The sequence below is a fragment of the Peromyscus maniculatus genome, chromosome 2 (assembly GCF_049852395.1).
Source record: "Peromyscus maniculatus bairdii isolate BWxNUB_F1_BW_parent chromosome 2, HU_Pman_BW_mat_3.1, whole genome shotgun sequence".
Classification (NCBI taxonomy): Eukaryota; Metazoa; Chordata; class Mammalia; order Rodentia; family Cricetidae; genus Peromyscus; species Peromyscus maniculatus.
The window spans coordinates 108606969-108626430 of record NC_134853.1 but is presented as its reverse complement, the minus strand read 5'-3'; the positions used below and the strand labels follow the sequence as shown (position 1 = coordinate 108626430).

Sequence of the window (19462 nt, the reverse complement as noted above, 5' to 3'; positions counted from 1 at the left end):
TGTTACTCGGGAGTGCAAAGAACAATTAACAAAACAGTCATTATTATCATGCTACAAGTTGAGCTAAAAGAAAGCTTATTAATTTGATAGTCAACTCAGAATATAGCTATTCAGATAAGGTCTAAACAGAATTCTGAAAGCTGTGATGAAGAGCTTGTATTAAATAAATGAGTGAGATTGGGATATTTTCATTACTTACTAAAATAAACTGTTTTCAAGCATCATGAATATTGTAAAAGTCCCATTATGCATTGAGTTGATACTTATTACAGTAAGTTATTCTTATCTTTTTGTGAAGGCAGATTTCCTATGACCTCTGCAATAATTGCTTAATTCAAGTTGCCATATGAATATTAACATGAAAATTAAAGGGTTGCATTTTCTAAAATTATTCCGTTTCATAAGTGTTCTGCTATTTAAAATATCTTGCCCCTGAATTAGTGATCTTTGTTTTAGTTGGAGAATGTTGTATTACTGCTGTGAGGATATTTTCTTTCTTGTGTTCTGTGTAAAGAGGCAATGCTCACTTAGATTTTAAAATTCATCATTTATAAAGTTCGTCTGCAACCTGAATCCTTCATTGTTGGGGAGGAGCAGCCCCTGCCTGCACCGTTGCTGCTTAGCTGTAGTTTCTGTCCTGCATGGGAGTGGGGTGCAGCTCCTCATTCTTAGCCTGGCTTTGCTGACTTTGCTTTCCCCATCTCAACAACCAGCCATGCTCTCTGTCTGGCCGTCCTGCATCCCCGCATAGCTGCCTTCTGCCACAGGCCAAGAGTTCCAGGGGAAAACATCATGACCAGTCAACTGAGGAGTACTAGCTAACTGGATACCTTAACTATTTTATGAACGTGTGCTTTAGTAAAAGCTGGCAAAAGAGTAGCATTAGGACCTTGACATCTTATGTCGAATCTAACCCTATGTAGGCCTTTTTTCTATGTCCAGGGGACAGTATATCAGAATTACGATTCTTGCAGTAGGAATGTCTAGATTTAGATGGGCATGCCTTTATACTCTCTCCAGCTGTCTTCAGCATCTCTTCCAGGCACTGTGTGATCAGATGACTTGCCACGTAAACGTGGTTCCATCAAGCTCCTATCTTGCCCTTCCTGACTGGGCACTAGTGAGCTGACTTTGGTTCTTGGGAAAAGTGTAGATTCTTTACCACAATTGTTACCCATCTAGCAAACCAAACCCCAAACAAATAATATCATCTATTTGGGAGGGTAAAATACACTTTATCTGATTAAATATAGTATACCACGATTTTCTTGGAATGTTCATTTGATACGTGTAGCTTCTCACATGCATAGCATCATCTCACCAATACTACTCAGTTGTGTGTCCCTTTCTCAGTACACCTATGAGCGTAAGAACAAAATCCATATGCTTTCCATGTTAACTAGTTTGGAGTAGGGCATTGTGTGCAACAGGAGCACTTACCTCCTCCTCATGCCTGTGTCTTGAAGCTAAGAGCAAGAAAGGGGTTTTGAAAATCAGTAGTGATTTCTTAACCCCAGTTACCTGATGTGGGTCAAGTGTGATAGGATCCCTTTAAGTTAGTGTTCAAAGACATTAAAAGATATCATTAGTATTTCTGTTATGTGGTGAGACACCAAAATTTTCTTAAAACCCCAAATGTCTCTTAAATTTCATCCTGGAATGTTTTTAGTATTCTAGATGAATGTGTAAGGGAAGGTGCACTAGAGAGCTCATGTATACAGGCATGGGGTGGTACAGGCGCATATGAAACTTCACCTCAAATAAAAAGGGTGGTGAAAACAGGAAAGGCTTGATTTTAAAATCCCCAAGTTTTACTCTCCATACCCATCGACAAGTGTGTTAGTTAGCTTTATATTGCTGTGACAAAATACCCAAGAAAAACAATTTTAAGGTAAAAAGTTGTGTTTTGTCTCAGTGTCTCAGAAGTTTTAGCCTGTGGTCACCTGGCTCCATTGTTCTTAACCTATGATGAGGAGAGCATCATGGTTGGATTAATTTGATGAGCAAACCTCATGTAAACAAAAAAACGGCATGAGAGGAAAAGAAAGGGGCATAGGAATAAGATATGCCCTCCAGGGACCCACTGTTTTCAGCCAGATTCACCTTCCAAATTTCTATCAACTTACAGGCATGTCAGGAGAGCCATCTGTTGATTAAGACAGAGCCCTTATGATCTGCTCACTCAAGTCCCCACCTCTGAACACTCTGTAGTAGGAACCAAGCCTTCACCACAAGAACCCTTACGGAACACTCTAGTTCCAAGATATTAATCTGCCCTCTTTCCATACTTGATAATGATCTTGCAACTCTGGGTATCAGACACAGCAAAACTGTCTGATGCCCCATCTCCAACCTCCAGGATCTAAGGAAGGGATAAAGTGCTAATTGAGTAGTTAATTTTCTATCTACTGAAGGAAGAAAGAACCTAGAGCCACATGTCAACAAAGCAAAGAAGTGAATGGAAGCGTTATTAGGAGCTAATAGTGGCTAACATGGAAAGCCTGCCAATAGACAATCCATCTGTTCCGTGATTGACTTGACCTTTCTCACAAAGGGATCCAGAAAAGTAGAATCTTGAAATGTTGATTCCCAAGCCCGATCCTCAGAGTAAGGATGAAGTACTACTTCCTCTGTATTCAGTGATTACCATGTCTGCTGGTGTTTTAATTCAGTACATTGGGTGGCTTTTTCTCTCTACTTAGTTTATTGGTAAATAATAAAAAGTTTAATGATCATTAAACCAAAGATAGCTCCCCCCCCCAAACACACCTTGTGTAAAGCAAAAACAAACAACCCCCATCTTTTTAGCCAAGTGTATGGGGAAGGGAGGAAGTAACCACTGAATCCAGCTAATATTCAGAATATCATAAATCACCTGCCAGGCATGGGTGAAATTCAAAAGAATCGATCCAGTTAAACTGGTTTGAAATAAGCCTGTGGAAGACAAGGTGTTGTACTTTTTATATTCTGGAGTCAGTCCCCGAAGATAAGAAGTGATCATAAGTAAAACAATTGTCTTCAGCATGGCTCAGTTCTCTCAGAATGAGGTTTTGACAAAGCTGTTTATTTTGGAGCAGGGAGAGATCAAAGAAGGAAGATTAGCTGAGGCCTCTCTGGGCCGCCACTCCGTAACTTGAGGCGGGTCACTGACACCCGGAGCTTTTGTTCCTGCTCCCAGGGCCCCAGGAGAAAGAAACCAGGGTTTGTTTCCATGCATTTGGGGCTTCCGTGCTGTCACACTTTCGGAATGTGTGGAGTTGGACTTAAGCACCCAAATGTTCTCCCTGTTGCCTGCTTTGAAGCGAGGTTGCAGGACTGTCTGAACCTAGCTTGTAAAGTTCCTTTGCAAATATAGCATCTTCAGACACTTGGAGAGCAAGGCGTGGGGGATGGGGCCGTGGGAGGGGCAGATGTGATGGGAACAAATTCAGTTCTCTGAAGCACAAGGCAAACGGCAGGGCTGCTTTCTCTCTCCTTCCTGCCTCCAATCGCTGCTGATTGTCTCTGTGTGGCCCAGCCCGGTGCTGAGCTGGCCAGGAGTGCCCTCTGCTGACCTACTTATTCCAGGTCTCTGCGCGGTTTCCCCTCGAGGGCTCCTTTCTAGCAGCAATAAAGAGAAGGAAATTCCAAATGCACAGGAGATTTTTGAGCATGTTAAAAATGATTGCCTTGCCTGTGCTATTCCGTAATTTCCGTCTGTTGCCTAAAGGGTAGTATTTTAAGTTAGCCTGGCCAAATCAGTCATTTGCTTATTTTAATGTTAAAAATGAAGGCGTAAATGTGAATCTCGGGAAGGATTGTTAGAATGCACGTTATTTATGCATATTTTCAACTCAAAGAGAAATACTTTATTGAGGAGTATTCATGCCTGTATACCATGATCTTATTATTGCCAAACAGGATACTTATTTATTAGTAGTATAAAATTTTATAGCCGAATGGGAGTACAGACATTATCATATTGTCTCTTCCATTCATTTTTGTAGGCCCTAAGATGTTAACTGATAAGGCAAGACATCCAGTCCCATGCTTTTGTCATCACAAATTAAAAGTGAACACATTCTTAAGATCGTTTATATACTGTGTAGTAGACAGGAAACAAAACTCTGAATTAGGACAGGAAACAGTACAGGGAAGAATAGGTGGAATATGGGACTTTAAAAGAACAAACATCCTTAGCATTTTCCCCTTTGATATTAGTTTCTGATGATAGGATTGAGGTCATGATGAGAGAAATATAAATTGCTCTGCTTTATGTGTATGCACATTTGTAAGCACTCTTCATTAATAAATATAGTTATCCTCAGCCTTTTCAAGCTAGGGTCATTTAAAAATATTTCTCCCAGAACCTCCAGTTTTGAAGATCCTGTATAATAAATCAGTGATATCTATTAAATAGTAGTATTCTCTTTGTTAATTATGAGCATGGCTCCCACCCAAGCTTCAGAACAGTGTGTGGAATTACAGTTGGTCCAGATGAAGGCAAAGACACTGGACATTGTGTCATACAACAGTCACATCATTTCTTCAAGCACAACTGTTTCTGCTGTCAAGGGATCCCAGACTAACTGACGGATGGCCACCTTCACTCCCAACCTGGCATCCGCTTAGTGGAGTAAGCGGCTAGCATCTGAAAGGCAGGTGCTCCAGAGGACAAGGCTTGTTTTATCATTCCTAGCCCACCAAGCACTAGGACTCATGCTGAAGCAGCAGAATAAGCAGGGAAAAGTCCTGCCAGCCGGGACAGCAATCTCAAAATAACTCAGCTGCTATGCATGCCTGAGTGCTGTCATGAAAGAAAAGCGCCCTGGGAAGCTTAGATCAGTTTCCTTATCATCAATGTTTTCCCTAAGCTCTGCTGCTCTGACTCAGCATTTAATATATAAGTAATTTATTTTCTGGGGGGTGGAGGTGTGGGGGGGGGGGACAAGATTAGAAAAGAAGAAAAATGTCTAGAGAAATGCTGTTTGGGAAACAGTGTTACCGTACATTTTGAATGCTTTTGTTTTTTTGTGGGTAGCTAGCTAGAAGATTCTTGAAATGAAACTTACTAGTATTTTCTTTGATCCCTAGATTCTTGAAGTGAAAAGTCCAATCAAACAAAGCAAATCAGATAAGCAAATAAAGAATGGTGAATGTGACAAGGTAGGTTTCCAGTCCATTCCTGGGAGTGCTACACCTGGCATGTCTTTGTGTCTTCGTGCTCCCCTCCATCATTCTTGCTGGCTCCCTTCCCATCTTCACCAGAAGTAACCAAGACTCCCGAGTGGATACTTCATCCCTTTGTAGTTCCCTTCCCCCTGACTTGCTCTTCTCTTCAGTATTAAGCCTGACCTTCTGTTACCACTTGTCATGATTCCCACCTTACCAAGGAACTTCAGGTGTACCACATTGGGATATGTGAAGATTGTAGCCGAGGCAGAGCAAATCCCATACATGAGTAAGCAGGGTGCCTGAGCCCTGTGCAGGAAGCTTTCTGTCTGTGTATGATGTACATAAACTCCGACTGTAAGACTTCAAGAGATGTTACTCACCTGTTGTGGGTGGGGTTTAACATGTCGGTAATCTTCCCCCTTTGCCTTCACTGAAGTTGGCCCTGAGGCACCCACGCCGTCAACTAACGAGGACTCATGAGTCTGAACATATGAAGGAGAGGTTCAGCTGCCCTTGCAAGGAGAGTTGTTCGAACATATAACTAATTTGCATAGTGATTTCTGCCTTTCATAGAATATTCTGTTCTTTAGTCATTTACTGGGATCATTTATATAACATTTGGAATACCTGAGAACTTTTTATCCTTCTTATTAAAAATTTTTTTCCTAACATAATATGTTTTGATACTTCCATGTTCAAGCTTAGGTGTTTTGTCCTGTCTAAAAATTTTTGAGATTGAGGAATTAAAAATGTAAATGGAAGCCGGGCGGTGGTGGCGCACGCCTTTAATCCCAGCACTCGGGAGGCAGAGCCAGGTGGATCTCTGTGAGTTCGAGGCCAGCCTGGGCTACCAAGTGAGTCCCAGGAAAGGCGCAAAGCTACACAGAGAAACCCTGTCTCGAAAAACCAAAAAAAAAAAAAAAAAAAAATGTAAATGGCCTCTGCTATCATTAGTTTAAACTGATGATGCAGCATTGGATCTCCAGGATTCCTTGCAGAGCCCTTGTTGTGGGAAACTGAGTCTACTCACTTGAATATAAAAGCAAATAGCCCTCCCACATTTTGAGGCAGGTTTGATAAAGGTCAAAATCAGAGCAAGGAACTTCACCTGCAGAAGCCTATGAGCACGGAGTTCCATGTAGCCTAGTATAGCATGGTGGGTGAAGACGCTAAGCTCTGCATGGATGTTCTGTTTTTTTAAGACTTATTTTTAACACGTGCATGTGCGTGCGTGCGTGTGCGTGCGTGCGTGCGTGCGTGCGTGTGTGCGTGTGTGTGTGGTTGTGCATGAGTGCATGTGCCTATGGAGGTCAGGTGTTGGATCTCCTGGAGCTGGAGTTACAGGCAGCTGTGAACCGCCTAACATGGGTACTGGGAACTGAACTTGGGTCCTCTGCAAGAGCAGTACATGATCTTAACTGCCAAGCCATCCCTGCGTGTACGTTCTTACTCTCACAACTGCCTTTTAAAGTGTTGTTCTTTGGGGACCACCCTTCTCTTTCAGGCATACCTAGATGAGCTGGTAGAGCTCCACAGAAGGCTAATGACACTGAGGGAAAGACACATTCTGCAGCAGGTGAGAAATGCTTTTTAGCACAACCTTTTCCCCAACCTCAAGGCCTTGTTTGTCCTGGGGCTGTGTGGTAGCCCACGGAAGCCACCGCAACCTCATACCAACACAACTGGAATTGTGCCTGCAGAGATATTTGGGGAGGACTTACATATTTGAGAGTGCCCTTTGGAACACTCATGAAACTAAAACCAGGCACACATGCTCCTTCCTTCCAGCTCATAGCATATGTGGGCTAAGAGCAGGGTCAGGAGAATGCAGAAACTTTGGGGACCAGGCTTCTGGATTCATGGGAAAACAGTGATAAGAATTTAAGTCAAGTGCTGTAAACATTTGTCAGTCAATTTGGCAACCTTTTGCCAGTTCTATTCTGTGGAAAAATAAATATTTTTTTTCATTTCCCTTATCTTGTACAACATACGTTGCATTATCATGAACTCAACTCTGGAATGCTCATAGCATGAGGAAACTTCTATTAACACAATGTGATGTTTTGAGAAGATAAGAGGGGTGGTTTTTAGTTCTTGTACAAGTACAGTCCATGCCTTTATTCCATTAACAGTGGCTGTTGATAAGGCAATTTTTCTCTAACCCTAGGGAGGCTGTGTGTTCCAGATTCCATAGTAGATTTGTGCATTGCTTCACTTACAGTTTGTTTTACTACTTTAAAATGACTTGAAATTAGTACTTAATCTACCTTTGTAATATATGAACTATTTTTTTTTAAACATTGGTGGTTGCATTTATATTCTGTGTCTATCTCTGCTTCAGTCTATAAATACTCTCAAATTTGCCAACTTCTCTTGGTCTAATAAACCTTTAGCCCTTCTAGGATTTGAAATAATAGACTTTGTCTGTAGACCTGTGATTCTCCATTTTAGAGAAGTTCTAGGCTTTTCCTTTCCTTTTAAATGAGCATAGGTGGAGGAGCTGTATCTGAGTGTCTTTAACTAGGGCGTGGTTGGCACTTTACTCGTAGTCCTCTCATCCTTCTCACCCCATCACCAGAGCCTGCAACAACCTCAGGGGGTGCCCTGTTCGCTATTATTTATGTATCTCTTCCATTATTCTCATCATTTCTGGGTTACTTCTTATACCTAATACAATGCAGATGCCATGCACATCATTGTTATCCTGTATTGTATGGGGAATAATGACAAGTTCAGTAAAGAAACATCTCCTTTCTTCCCCCCCCCCCCAAGAATTTTCAGTCCATAGTGAGTTTTATCTGAGGACAAAGAACCTGGGGATACAGAAAAACCAACTATACTTTCTTCAGCTTTCTTTTATAGAACAGAAAGTTGCTCATTGACTAAATGCTGATGGTAAATCCGGTAGCTGGTCAGCCTATCTGCTCCCAAGCAGTAACTCTAAGTTACTAAAGAACAGTTGTCAGAAAAAAAACTACTGAGGCCCAAACTGGGCCCCGGTTGCAAGCTTGGCTGTTGGGCAAGTCTCACCTGGGAGTATCATTGGCATCCTCTATCTAATGTTCTTTATTTTGACCTTTGAAAGAACTGTGATTGTAGGTGGCTTACTTGAGAATTGCATACAAGTGGATTACTTTAGTATTCTAGAGGGAAAGAGTAATATCTATGAATTTTTAACCTGACATAAAGGCACTCCAGGGCACACAGCATTTCACCCTAATTGCATTCCCAGGCCAGTTGAAAGCTCTATCTTTGGCCATTTGCCTTGTAATGCAACTGAGGCTTGTGATTCTGATACTGTGATATATGCCCTGTCATGGTTTACTGCTTAATTAATTCATACTGTAAAACGTAGCACAGTGGAGGGCTGATGTTATTCTCTACCTTGAGGGCTGCTCATCTGGTGAAATGCATGCCACAAAGTCTGTGAAACCTCTACTGTGCAGAACTGCCCATCTGAACCAAAACTTCTGCTGAGGCCACAATAGTATCCTTGGGTTCTTCCTTTAATGTACCCTTATTCCAAAAATGTATTCTGACAATTTTATTTGTCCCACCAAAGCTGGATAGTAGCATTATTTTACTCTGGGGGCATGCTGTCCTGGCTCTCAATATCGAATTTCATGAAAAGAAAACATTAGATCAGGAAAGACTATATTCCTATGGCCCCTTTCCATTGGTTAAAAATTCAGTAGGCACAGGCAAAGCAAGGGCGTGAGCATCTAGCCTCGGTTAATAATCTGTTTCCTTGTTAAACTATACATTCCATATTTATTTTCAAAATGAGGTTGGACATCTCTGGCCTCATCATCAATTCAGCCTGGGATTGCATTCTATTATTGAAGGAGAAAAAGTGAACACCCACACACACACACACATGTATATATATGAAGAAAGGGGAAGAAGGGAGGAGGAAGAAAGCAAGTTAGGGAAACCAAGGCTTCCTTAAAGGACAGTTTGTCAACGTAGATAGGTCTCTAGTTTTCTTGTAGATTGTCGTCAAAGTTGCAGGGATGGGTAGCATACAGGAGTGTTCTTAGCAACACAAAGAATCTTTCCTGAGAATATTCTGCTGAAATGACTGCTTCAGTCTTGAAAATTACCTGTCATGTCCTAAAATTCCTTGTACACTCTAGCCAGGTGTCCTCCCCTGTGAGCTCAGGTGGGGCTCACGTTTTCATGTGACAATACGGTTTCCCCATTGTACAGATGAAAGACCTGAGTTACAACAGGCCAACTCCATTCTGGATAGATAAAGTCAAAGCAAAGGTTGCTCATGACTTCCCATTCAGTGAGTGGCCACTTTGGATGGGAGTAACTTGTCCTGGTATTTGAACAAAGATAATGAGACAATCACTAAAAATAATGTCTCTACCTTTTTATAATTAAAAATAGATTTGGTCGGGCGGTGGTGGTGCACACCTTTAATCCCAGCACTCGGAAGGCAGAGCCAGGAGGATCTCTGTGAGTTCAAGGCCAGCCTGGGCTACAGAGTGAGTTCTAGGAAAGGCACAAAGCTACACAGAGAAACCCTGTCACCAAAATAAATAAATAAATAAACATAAATAAATAAATAAATAAATAAATAAATAATAATTTTGAAGAGGAAGCCACCAAAGTAGCAGGTAGATCTTACCCTGTTAACACAGAGCAACTGGCAGCTGCATGGTGACACCACCCCTTCCCCAGTGAAGCAGTTTACACCCTCTTCCTTTCCCACTCCCAGCATGTACCCTGTCCTCCTGTGCTTTTCTCCTCTGCAGCCTCTCTGGCTTCTTCTGCTGTCATGCGTGGGCATTGGGACCACTTTGTGAAGCCGCATAGTGACACCACAGTTGAACCACACTGCATCGGCAGACAGGGCATCGCCTTAGGAATGCCGAGTGTAGTCCTTCAGGGATTAGGGGGGTGTTTTCAGGATTTGTGGCCTGTTTGGTTGAAATAACACATGCTAATGTTGTGTTTCTGATGCTCTGGCATCAGGAGCCCTGGAGAGGGATGCGTATCTTTCAGAGCCTTTCCTTAAGTGAGGACATTAGTACACACTCAAACTATTAATGCTGTTTTTGTTGGTGAACAAGACCAAACTCTCCCAAATGCATTTGCCTTGGCTACTGCTTTCGGTCTATGTTTGCATCTGCCTTGATGTATTTTCACAACCCCCATGCAAATGCAGGGTCTTTGGTTAGCTCCATCAGCTCCTGTGTGTGCTGTAACAAGGGTCAGATCTGGTGGCAGCAGAGATGGGAGGCTGGCTTGTGAGTACTGGAAACCCTTACTATACTGAGTGAGTTTCCTAGTGGCCAGAAGTTTTGGTGATTTAAAATTCAGCGACTTTCTTCTACAGACAGTTCTTGTCATCCACTTTTCAATTTATTGGTAAGTAATGTGTAAGTAACTATATTGAGTCATAGAGAGCTATTTTCCTGAAAGAGTGCATTCCCTGTCATTCAAAACAATAGTAACACAAAATCAAATGCTGGGCTCTACTTCTGTCTCTGCATTGTGGTTCGTAGTCATTCTGACAACTTGGCTTTATCCGTTTTCCCACCTTCTGTCTGAAACTCTTAGTTATTAAAAACAAATTCACTTAGGCCTTTCTGGGTTTTCCGTCCTGCATTGTTTTCCAATGTAATATTTTATTGATTATTTGGGAATTTCACATCATGTACCCCAACACACTTCTCAGTCCTCCCAGGTCCACCTCCCCACCCTTGTGACCACCCACCTAAAAAAAAAAAAAAAAAAGGAAAAAAAATGAAGTCCAATTTGTGTTGCCCATAGACTTAGTAGAGCATGGCCAGACTCCCACTGGCCAGTCCTTCTCCGTCAGCACCCCCCCCCCCAGAAGCCGTTAATTGTGGAGAGAGTTACACTTCAGTATCCTCATCACAATTTTTAAGTTCTCTTCAATGGTCTCCTGTCTAGGCTGTTGCTTTTGGAGGGTGGGGATGGGACTTGGGTAGGAGTTGTCACAGAAGCTTTCTAAGTCACTTTTTCTTGCTTAGTTTGTTTTCGTGGAGTGAAATGGCTGGCAGTCATTGAGGGCTGTAGGGAGATGTACCTAGCCTGATAGCCTTGTGTTGTTTACTTCTCCCTACAGGTAATTAAAGACACATTTCTGTTTATGTGGTAATCCTAACCATAGCGCCCTGATCCCTGTAGCAAGTGGTCATTGTATTTTACTTGGTTCCTCTGGCAGCCTGGCATGTGGAGCAGAATGTGTGATTCAGCCCCAACTTCTGGATGAGAACACAGTGATGTTCACATGATGTTCCAGTGGTGAGCAGTTCAGATCGTAATGCCAGAGTCAAGACTCACTTCTTAGTGCTTTGGCATTTTCTTTCCCACCGTCAGTTCAGGTGTGGAAACTCCAGACTGCTTGGCATTTGCCTCTGTTGTATAAATCTCTAATCACAGTAGCTCCAAGGGAGCTATTTGTTCCTGTTTTGGTCTGATAGTTACTATTTTGAGACAGAACTTGCCATGTAACCCTGCTAAGCCTTGAACTTGCAATCCTCCTGCCTCAGCCTCCTGTGAGTTAGACTGACAGGTTTACACCATAAACCCAATTTCTTATAACAGTGGTTCTCAACCTTCCTAATGCTGCAACCTTTAATACAATTCCTCATGTTGTGGTGACCCACAACCATAAAATTATTTTTGTTGTTGCTTCATAACTATAATTTTGCTACAGTTATAAATTGTAATGTAAATATTTTTGGAGATGGAGGTTTGGCAAAGTGGTCATGACCCACATGTTGAGAACCACTGTCTCCACTAAAATCTACAAGTTTTTACTGGATTCATAGTTTACCTATATAATGTAAGAAAAGAGATAACTTGCTCAGGAAAGAATGCTTTAATTCAACCAGTTCATCCTTGTGTATATTAAGTATCTGACTTCCATGAAAGTTTTATATGTATAGAAATAGCTATGCTGTGAGTTTCCGTATGTGTGCATGTGTGTATGTTGACTTTTCCTGAGTTCTAAATTCTTAGCTAATAAAACAAATGTGTGTCCATTTAAGGTCTTTTGTGTCAATTGGTGACTTTTCATGTTTGGTTCGTTTTTGTTTGTACTTATGTAGAAATAATTGTTTTGGGTTTTTTTTGTTTGTTTTGTTTTTTTTTTTTTTTGCTTTGTTTTGTTTTGTTGCTTTGGACAGAATCTCAGTCCCATAGCCCAGGCTGGCCTTGAACATAGAATACTTATCCCTTAGCCTCCTTGAGTGCTGAAATTATAGCATTAGCCACTATGTCAATATGGTAATAAGCTCTTGTGTAGTTCTGTATAATGATGTACTTTAACAATAAATGGGCTCATCCCTTCTAATAATCTTCTGATACACGATAAAGAGGTCTGAGTCTAGCAGCACAAGCGAGTAAGACACTCTACCCTACTTCATCCTAAACACATCAGCTGGCCTGCAGCCAGGTAATCCAGGCTCTGTGTTAGAGTTTAGAAGACGACACTAAGCATATAGACTCAGTTTCTGTTCTGCCTCTTTCATGTATTCATCTTTTGAGAGAAAGATAGCTGTTATACTCCCAAACATGCATCTTCATTACAAGTAAGAAGAGCAGAAGAGAAAAGGCACACTCACACAATGACCTCAAGAATTTTCCTAAAAAGCCCAGTGACTTCTAACAAGTGCTGCAAATGGGTCTAAGGAGACAGGCATTTCTGCTGCGTGTGCCACGGTGAGAAAATCGGTAACTCTTAGAAAGGTAAATGCATGTTAGGTCATCAGTTTGCAGTGTCTGTCATGGTTCCCCAACCAGAGTGACTTGTTTTGTTATTAAAGCCAGGGTTTTAGCTCCCAAAAATAGTTCCAGGGGTTAGAAGAAGCCTTCAGAGCTCCATCTGGAGATGGACAATTTATTGGATTGAGGTGTGCACATTTGTGTTGTGTGTGTGTGTGTGTGTGTGTGACCAGGAGCACATTTTATGACCCACAGGGATTCACTCACAAATGCTTTCAGGAAACTAGCTTTAAAATAAAGAAGATTTTAGCCTGGAAGTAGTGGCACATGCCTTTAATCCCAGCACGTGGGAGGCAGAGGCAGGCGGATCTTTGTGAGTTTGAGGCCAGCCTGGTCTACAAAGTGAGTTCCTGGACAGCTAGAGTGGTTACCCAGAAAAACCCTGTCTCCAACCAAACAAAACAACAAAAAAAAAAAGGTTTCTAAGTTCTAGTTCTGCAGTTTTCCAACTTAATGTTACATAATTTAAAACTTCACTGAATAACTCATAGGCTAGGTAATCATAACCAGTTTTTAAAGATAATTGAACTAAAGAGAAGCAAATAAGAAGGAAGTTGCCAAGTGAAGCCTCAGCATGAAAGTCCATCCTCTTGTCCCGTCTGCCCTCTCACGAAGCTTGCCAGAGTGAGTCCCCAGCCCTTTCCTAGACAGCCTACTAACGTAACAAGCATGGCACCTATGCCCAGCGTCTTTTTTTTTTTCTCCCCATTTTTGAAACAGGGTTTCTTTGTGTAGTCCTGGCTGTTCTGGAACTCACTTTGTAGACCAAGCTGGCCTCGAACTCAGGGATCCACCTGCCTCTACCTCCTGCCTGTGTGCTGGGGTTAAAAGCATGTCCCACCACCGCCCAGCAGCAGCATCTATTTCTGTTAACATCATTGCCAATACAAGACTACTCTTGGTAAAGGAATCCCCCAGAGCCATGGCATGGTTGACAGTGCGGCCCTGTGGAGTGTTCCTCAGCCGTCCCTTTGGCCTCACAGCCAGTGTACATGTTACCATTGCGGGTTGGAGCCAATACAATAAGAAATGAAGTGTGACTACTTTACTTGTAGGGCAAAGGCATTGATTCCTCTTCTAGGGAAAGTTTATTATCCTGAATTATTCAAGAGCATTCGCTGAACACAACAGAAAGCAATACATGTATGTTCTTCTGTAACATATACAGTACAGTGAATTTCCACAAAGTAAATGCAGTGTGCAAAGCCGCTTCCAAATTCAACACCAGAACAATTCGAGCCTCCCTGGAATGCCTCCTGTGATCCTCCCAAAGGCTCCCTGGAGTCCCTCCTGTGGTCCATAGTGGGTAGGGGTCGCATAGGTGGTTTCTGGTTTTGCTCTGTGTAGTCTAAATATTTCATAATTCTATATTCAGAACATTGATTTTTTTTGAAGATTTAATTTTATGTGTACTGGTGTTTTGCCTACATTTATATATGTGCATGTCTGGTGCCCACAGAGATCAGAAGAGAGTATTGGAACCCCTGGAACTGAAGTTATAGGTGTTTGTGAGCCGCCACTGTGGGTGCTGGGAGCCAGTGCTCTTAACCTCTGAGCCATCTCTGCAGCTCCTGGAACTTTTTTTTTTTTTTTTTTAATTCATGTGTTCTTTTTTTTTTTAGGAAGAATTTTTATTTCTAGCTGGAGGTTCTTACATCTACTAAATATAGTCATAGTCTTTTGAGTCAGGGACTAATTGTTTTTTTTTTTGCCCCCCCCCCCCCTGCTTTGGAGACCAGGCTGGCCTCAAACTCACAGAGATCCGCCTGCCTCTGCCTCCCGAGTGCTGGGATTAAAGGCGTGCGCCGCCACCACCGCCCGGCGAGACTAATTGTTTTTAAAAAAAGGTCTTGAACTGTCCTCTTTCTCTAGCCATCTTAGTAAAATGTTCTGTTGGTGATTTGAATTGGTTTATTGAGTACGCAAAGTACAAACAGGCGATCTGTCCCTTTGAGGATTTTATTGTCAAGGCTTACTACTTCTTTGACTTACTGAGTTGACTAACAGGCAGTTTGGTGGTAGGGTTGCCATTGGACCTTGTTGTGACCCTTGTTGTGATTAATACGAATGTTTCACTTGGTTCTGTTTGAGTCCTCCGTCTCCTTCTCTTTGCCTTTGATGTCTGTTGCTTACACCCATACTTTGTCTTCTTTACTTCTCCAGATCGTGAACCTTATAGAAGAAACTGGACACTTTCATATTACAAATACAACATTTGATTTTGATCTTTGCTCGCTGGACAAAACTACAGTCCGTAAATTACAGAGTTACCTGGAAACATCTGGAACATCCTGAGGATACAACAACTGGATACATCAAAAACTATTTTTTTTTGGTTGTGATTTTTTTTGTTGTTGTTGTTTATATGAAAACACTCAGAATGATACAACCAAAAGGGAAAAAAAAATAAAAATCAAACAACCTTCAGCTTTATTTTTCTTTAAAGCCAGTCATCATCTCTTGATAAAGGAGAGGTTACGCAAACCAGCCTCAGAGGACGCACCTCTCCAAGGAAATCCCAGGAAGAGTTAGCCTGGCTAGCCTTGAAAACACGCAGCCGCAACACAAGAAAACTTAAGGAATGTGTATAGTACCATGGATCTTTCTGTGGTGGTTCATTCCACAGGACGAATGCATATTCAACACACTGCCTTATTACATAACTGATCTATTTATTACCACATACAGATAAAATTGTGAGGGGATGACACCACCAGATATTCTCAGTACTTGGTCCCGTGGATGCTCTTTCAATGCAGCAGCGCCCTTGCCGCCCCAAGCCCAGTGACCTTACTCGAATACCGTGCCACTCTCCGCCGACTTTCTCCAAGTCCTTTCACTTGTTGCAGTCTATGTTTTTCACCTTTGTTTTTTCCAGTTCCAGGACACAGTTGTCCACTGGGGGGGCGGACCAAATAGCCACCTTGATTTTCTTCCTTGTGGTCTTTTTTCCTAAAAGTTGAGGCCCAGTCCTTGGCTGTATCCATGTAATGATCTTGGACGTGGTAGATGTACCAAATAGGATCATTTGATTTGCTGTCTAGCCTTAGTCAATAAACCTGTAGGACTTTGAACAAAAGTGTACCTGTCCTGTCCACGGTCCAGCCCTGGTGAGCTGTGACTAACACTCCTGTGTCTCTTTTACTGTTGCAATGTTAGGTGAGTATGGAGGTAAAGGCATTCCACAGAGTCATCGTCGTCAGAGGGATTCTGGTCCTGCTTTCTAAAACAGCAGTGTAGACATTCTTCATTTGGACCTATTTATTAGTGAACATTCCACCTGTCTTCAGCTGCCAGGGTGGTACTCATTTCTCCTGAAAACAAAACAAAAACAGGAATCAGAGTTTGGGGGTTTTCTTTTGTTTTGTTTTTGGTTTGTTCTCATATGATTGATTCTCTTAGGCTCTTTTATGTTTGAGAAATTAAAACCTTTCTTTGGGGGAAATTCTCGGTTATTCTGCCATGACAGACGATGTATTAACTTGTAGATTTGGTATCTGTTTAGTCTCTTGCTGATGTTTCCTGAAGGACTTCCTGTATAGGTGAAGGTAAAGGTAGTTGGGATGGGGGAGAGTCTAGTCCTTGTTGTTCCTTTGTTTTGAAATTAGAAGTCTGTCCTGTGGCATGCAGAAGAAGGCAAATTATTTTCAAAAGAAAAAGAAAAAAAAAAGTACTTTTGGTGTTATTATTCTACACTCCCTGTGGTGGAGGAATCCCAAGTTAGAGCAGCCAGCCTTCCACGTTGTTACCAGAACTCAGCTGAAAAGAACAGAAATGAAGAACTACTTCTGGATCCAAAGGTTCGCCACTGGATCAGCCTTAAGAAAGTCTCTATGTGTACTAACAGCCTAGTGTCCCCCACATTTGTTCCCACGACAGATGCTGTCCTTTCATTCAGAGATTAACTAGTGTCTGCACAGAAAATGGTCTTCCCAGACCCGTTCTTTCAGGCGGTAATGTAAATGCAGATTAATAATGGAGCGATTTCTGCATTTTAAAAAGGAGATTTTTTTACACTGTTTCTTTCTATCCAAAGAAACTATTTTTTTCTTTTTTTAAAAAAAATGATAAAACAGCCATGGTCTTTGTAAATCGCTTTCCTGCAGTGTCCTCCTAGAGGACAAGTGTATAAAATTTCAAGAATGTTATGATTCCTCATGATGATTGGCATGAGTCGTACTTGAAGCATTCGGTGTGTAGTCCACTCTTTGGTGTACAGTTGCATAGATATGTACCACGTCATTTTGGACAGTAGGTGGTTGATGGACTATGTGGTTTTAGTTGTGTTTTATTTCTGACTTCACAGGTGACAAGAAAAACAATGTTTTCAACATTCATAGATCTTTTCCAGTTTCTAACTGCAAATCCACATATTCTCATTAAACTAAAAAAGTAAGTGGTTTAACTAATGTATCTGTATAATTTAACTAGAAACATACATATGCAGTTTGGGCCATTTTTATCTTTACAACCAAATTATGTGGTGAAATATGATTTGGCTTTTTGTTGTTGTTGTTGTTCCTAAAGTTACGGAGGAACTAAGATTTAAAAAAAAAAATTACCCCACCACCTGATGCCCAAAGAAATAAAATTTAAAGGGGTGGGAGTAAGAAGAAAGGCAGCTATTGTAATGACAACATTAGAGCTAGAACATTAGCTAATGCAGATGTCTTCAGAATATCATGAAATGTGAGTTTGTATATGGATAACAAAATTCAGAACAACTTCTTCCCGATCTTTTACCCAGACAGCAAAATGAATTTCCTGTAAAATTCTGGCAGAATAAGAGTCATGCTGTAGAATTAGTCTTCTTTGGAATGGTCCTCCTGCTCTTGGCATATGATTTGAAAACACAGAAGTAATGAGTCACATTCAACTTCTCTCAAAGAGGTGCCACGCATCTCCAGAAGCAGACCACTCCCTTCTGCCACATCTGTGTACACTCACTTTGGAACCCTGTTAAGAATATTTTGACATGTGTACCCTAACAGTGGCTTTGGTCTTTTAAGCACAAAGGGGAAATGGCAGGGTTTAATTTCATATATATATACATATATATGTTTTGAATAAAATTAATTGGGTGAATGTGAATATGGTTTGAACCAACAAGAGTATGATAAACTACCATTAATTTTTTTTATTCTGTGATTTGAGGAGGAAAAAACTATGTACAGATCCCACACACACGCATGTACTTATAAATTAGTTTTTGATTTTTGATTTGCAATAGGTATGTGTGTGTGTGTGTATGAGGGGGGCTTCTCCTATCTTAGGATACACCAATCATGTTAGCAGCAAAAGTGTATACAGTTACTTCATATCATCACCATAGTCTGCCCCTTCTCTTAGGTAACATAGCTATATATCTGTGTCAAAATTAGGGAAAGCATAAAAGTTATGAATCAGGAGATGACTTTAGATAAAAAAAAAAATTTGGTAAGCAAACCTCTAATCTGAATAATTACCTGATTTGTGGAAATAGCCAATAATTTTTTTTTATTTTTCTTTTATCAAAACCAATTGTTGCTGATACTTTTTGCAGGTATACCAACCTAAACTTAAAAACAACAACAATTATTAGGTCTGCATAACATCCCATTTACCATTTCAAGCCCTACAAATGTAGTTACACACTTGTTTAAGAGCGATTTTACTCTTAAATGCTTTAACTCTACCTATGTAATGAGTTGGTTGTTCAGTGTTGAATTGGTCAATGTCTGTGCTTGGTGGCTTGTGTTCATTTTTCTCTCTGTGGAAGTGGTCAGCTCTAGAGTAATTTGCTGTATGCTTATTACTTTCCACCTTTAGCGTTTTGTGTACTAATGCTATGTATTCCTATATTTATATATATACATATATTATCAGAATAATCTTGCTTTGGACTGTTGCTCTCAAACTATGTCTACAGCTGCAAAGAATGTGGCGGAATCAATTCCCACGGTGTAGGTTAGTCTTGGGCTGGAAGTCTACATCTTTCAACCTCCTCTGTTTCATATGATGCTTTTCATTATGTAGGCACCGCCATCCGGAATATTCCTTGTAAAGATGCAGTTGATTTCAAAGGAAGACAAAGCCACTGCTGTCTGTAAACTGTAAATATGTATTTTGGCACTTGTACTCCAGTATTCTGAAAACAGAGTTATGATGGAAATGCTGACAGATCTTTGATGGTGGCCAGCGCTACCCTTCAGTGCAAAAATAAATTAAGTGAAAATGTATTCCGAGATTAGCAGTGCAAGGCCAACATGTTTTACAAATCTGTCAGTATCTTTCTAATGGAGTGTGTATGTGTAGTTATGTTGAAAGATACACTGTGTATGTGTGTACATGCTTTTATGTGAACTACAAGGCACACAAAAGATGTATTTCCCATCTCTAAATCCCATGTTGAAATGTTAAGTGCAGATGGACAGAAATAGGTGTTTTACTTAAATTCATACCTAATCTATTGTGACTCCTTTTTTATTTTTTATAATGTACAGTCTTACAGATTCATTTGCTCAGTATAGCATCACATAAGGGTGAATACAACCTTAGCCTT

At 41.0% G+C, this 19462-nt stretch overlaps 1 protein-coding gene across 3 annotated transcripts in view; it reads left to right on the top strand.

Moving 5' to 3' along the window:
* Mllt3 (MLLT3 super elongation complex subunit) overlaps positions 1-19139 on the top strand; it is a 281881-nt gene extending 262742 nt beyond the window's left edge. For 2 of the 3 annotated variants that reach the window (XM_006975966.4, XM_076564484.1), the window contains exons 9-11: positions 5074-5145; positions 6659-6730; positions 15085-15348. In XM_006975966.4, the coding sequence (XP_006976028.3) occupies positions 5074-5145; positions 6659-6730; positions 15085-15216 (276 nt within the window). In that variant the 3' untranslated portion in view covers positions 15217-15348. Of the gene's footprint in view, positions 1-5073; positions 5146-6658; positions 6731-15084 lie in introns of all 3 variants that reach the window. The other variant, XM_006975967.4, reaches the window with a different exon arrangement.
* Positions 19140-19462: the final 323 nt, after the last annotated feature.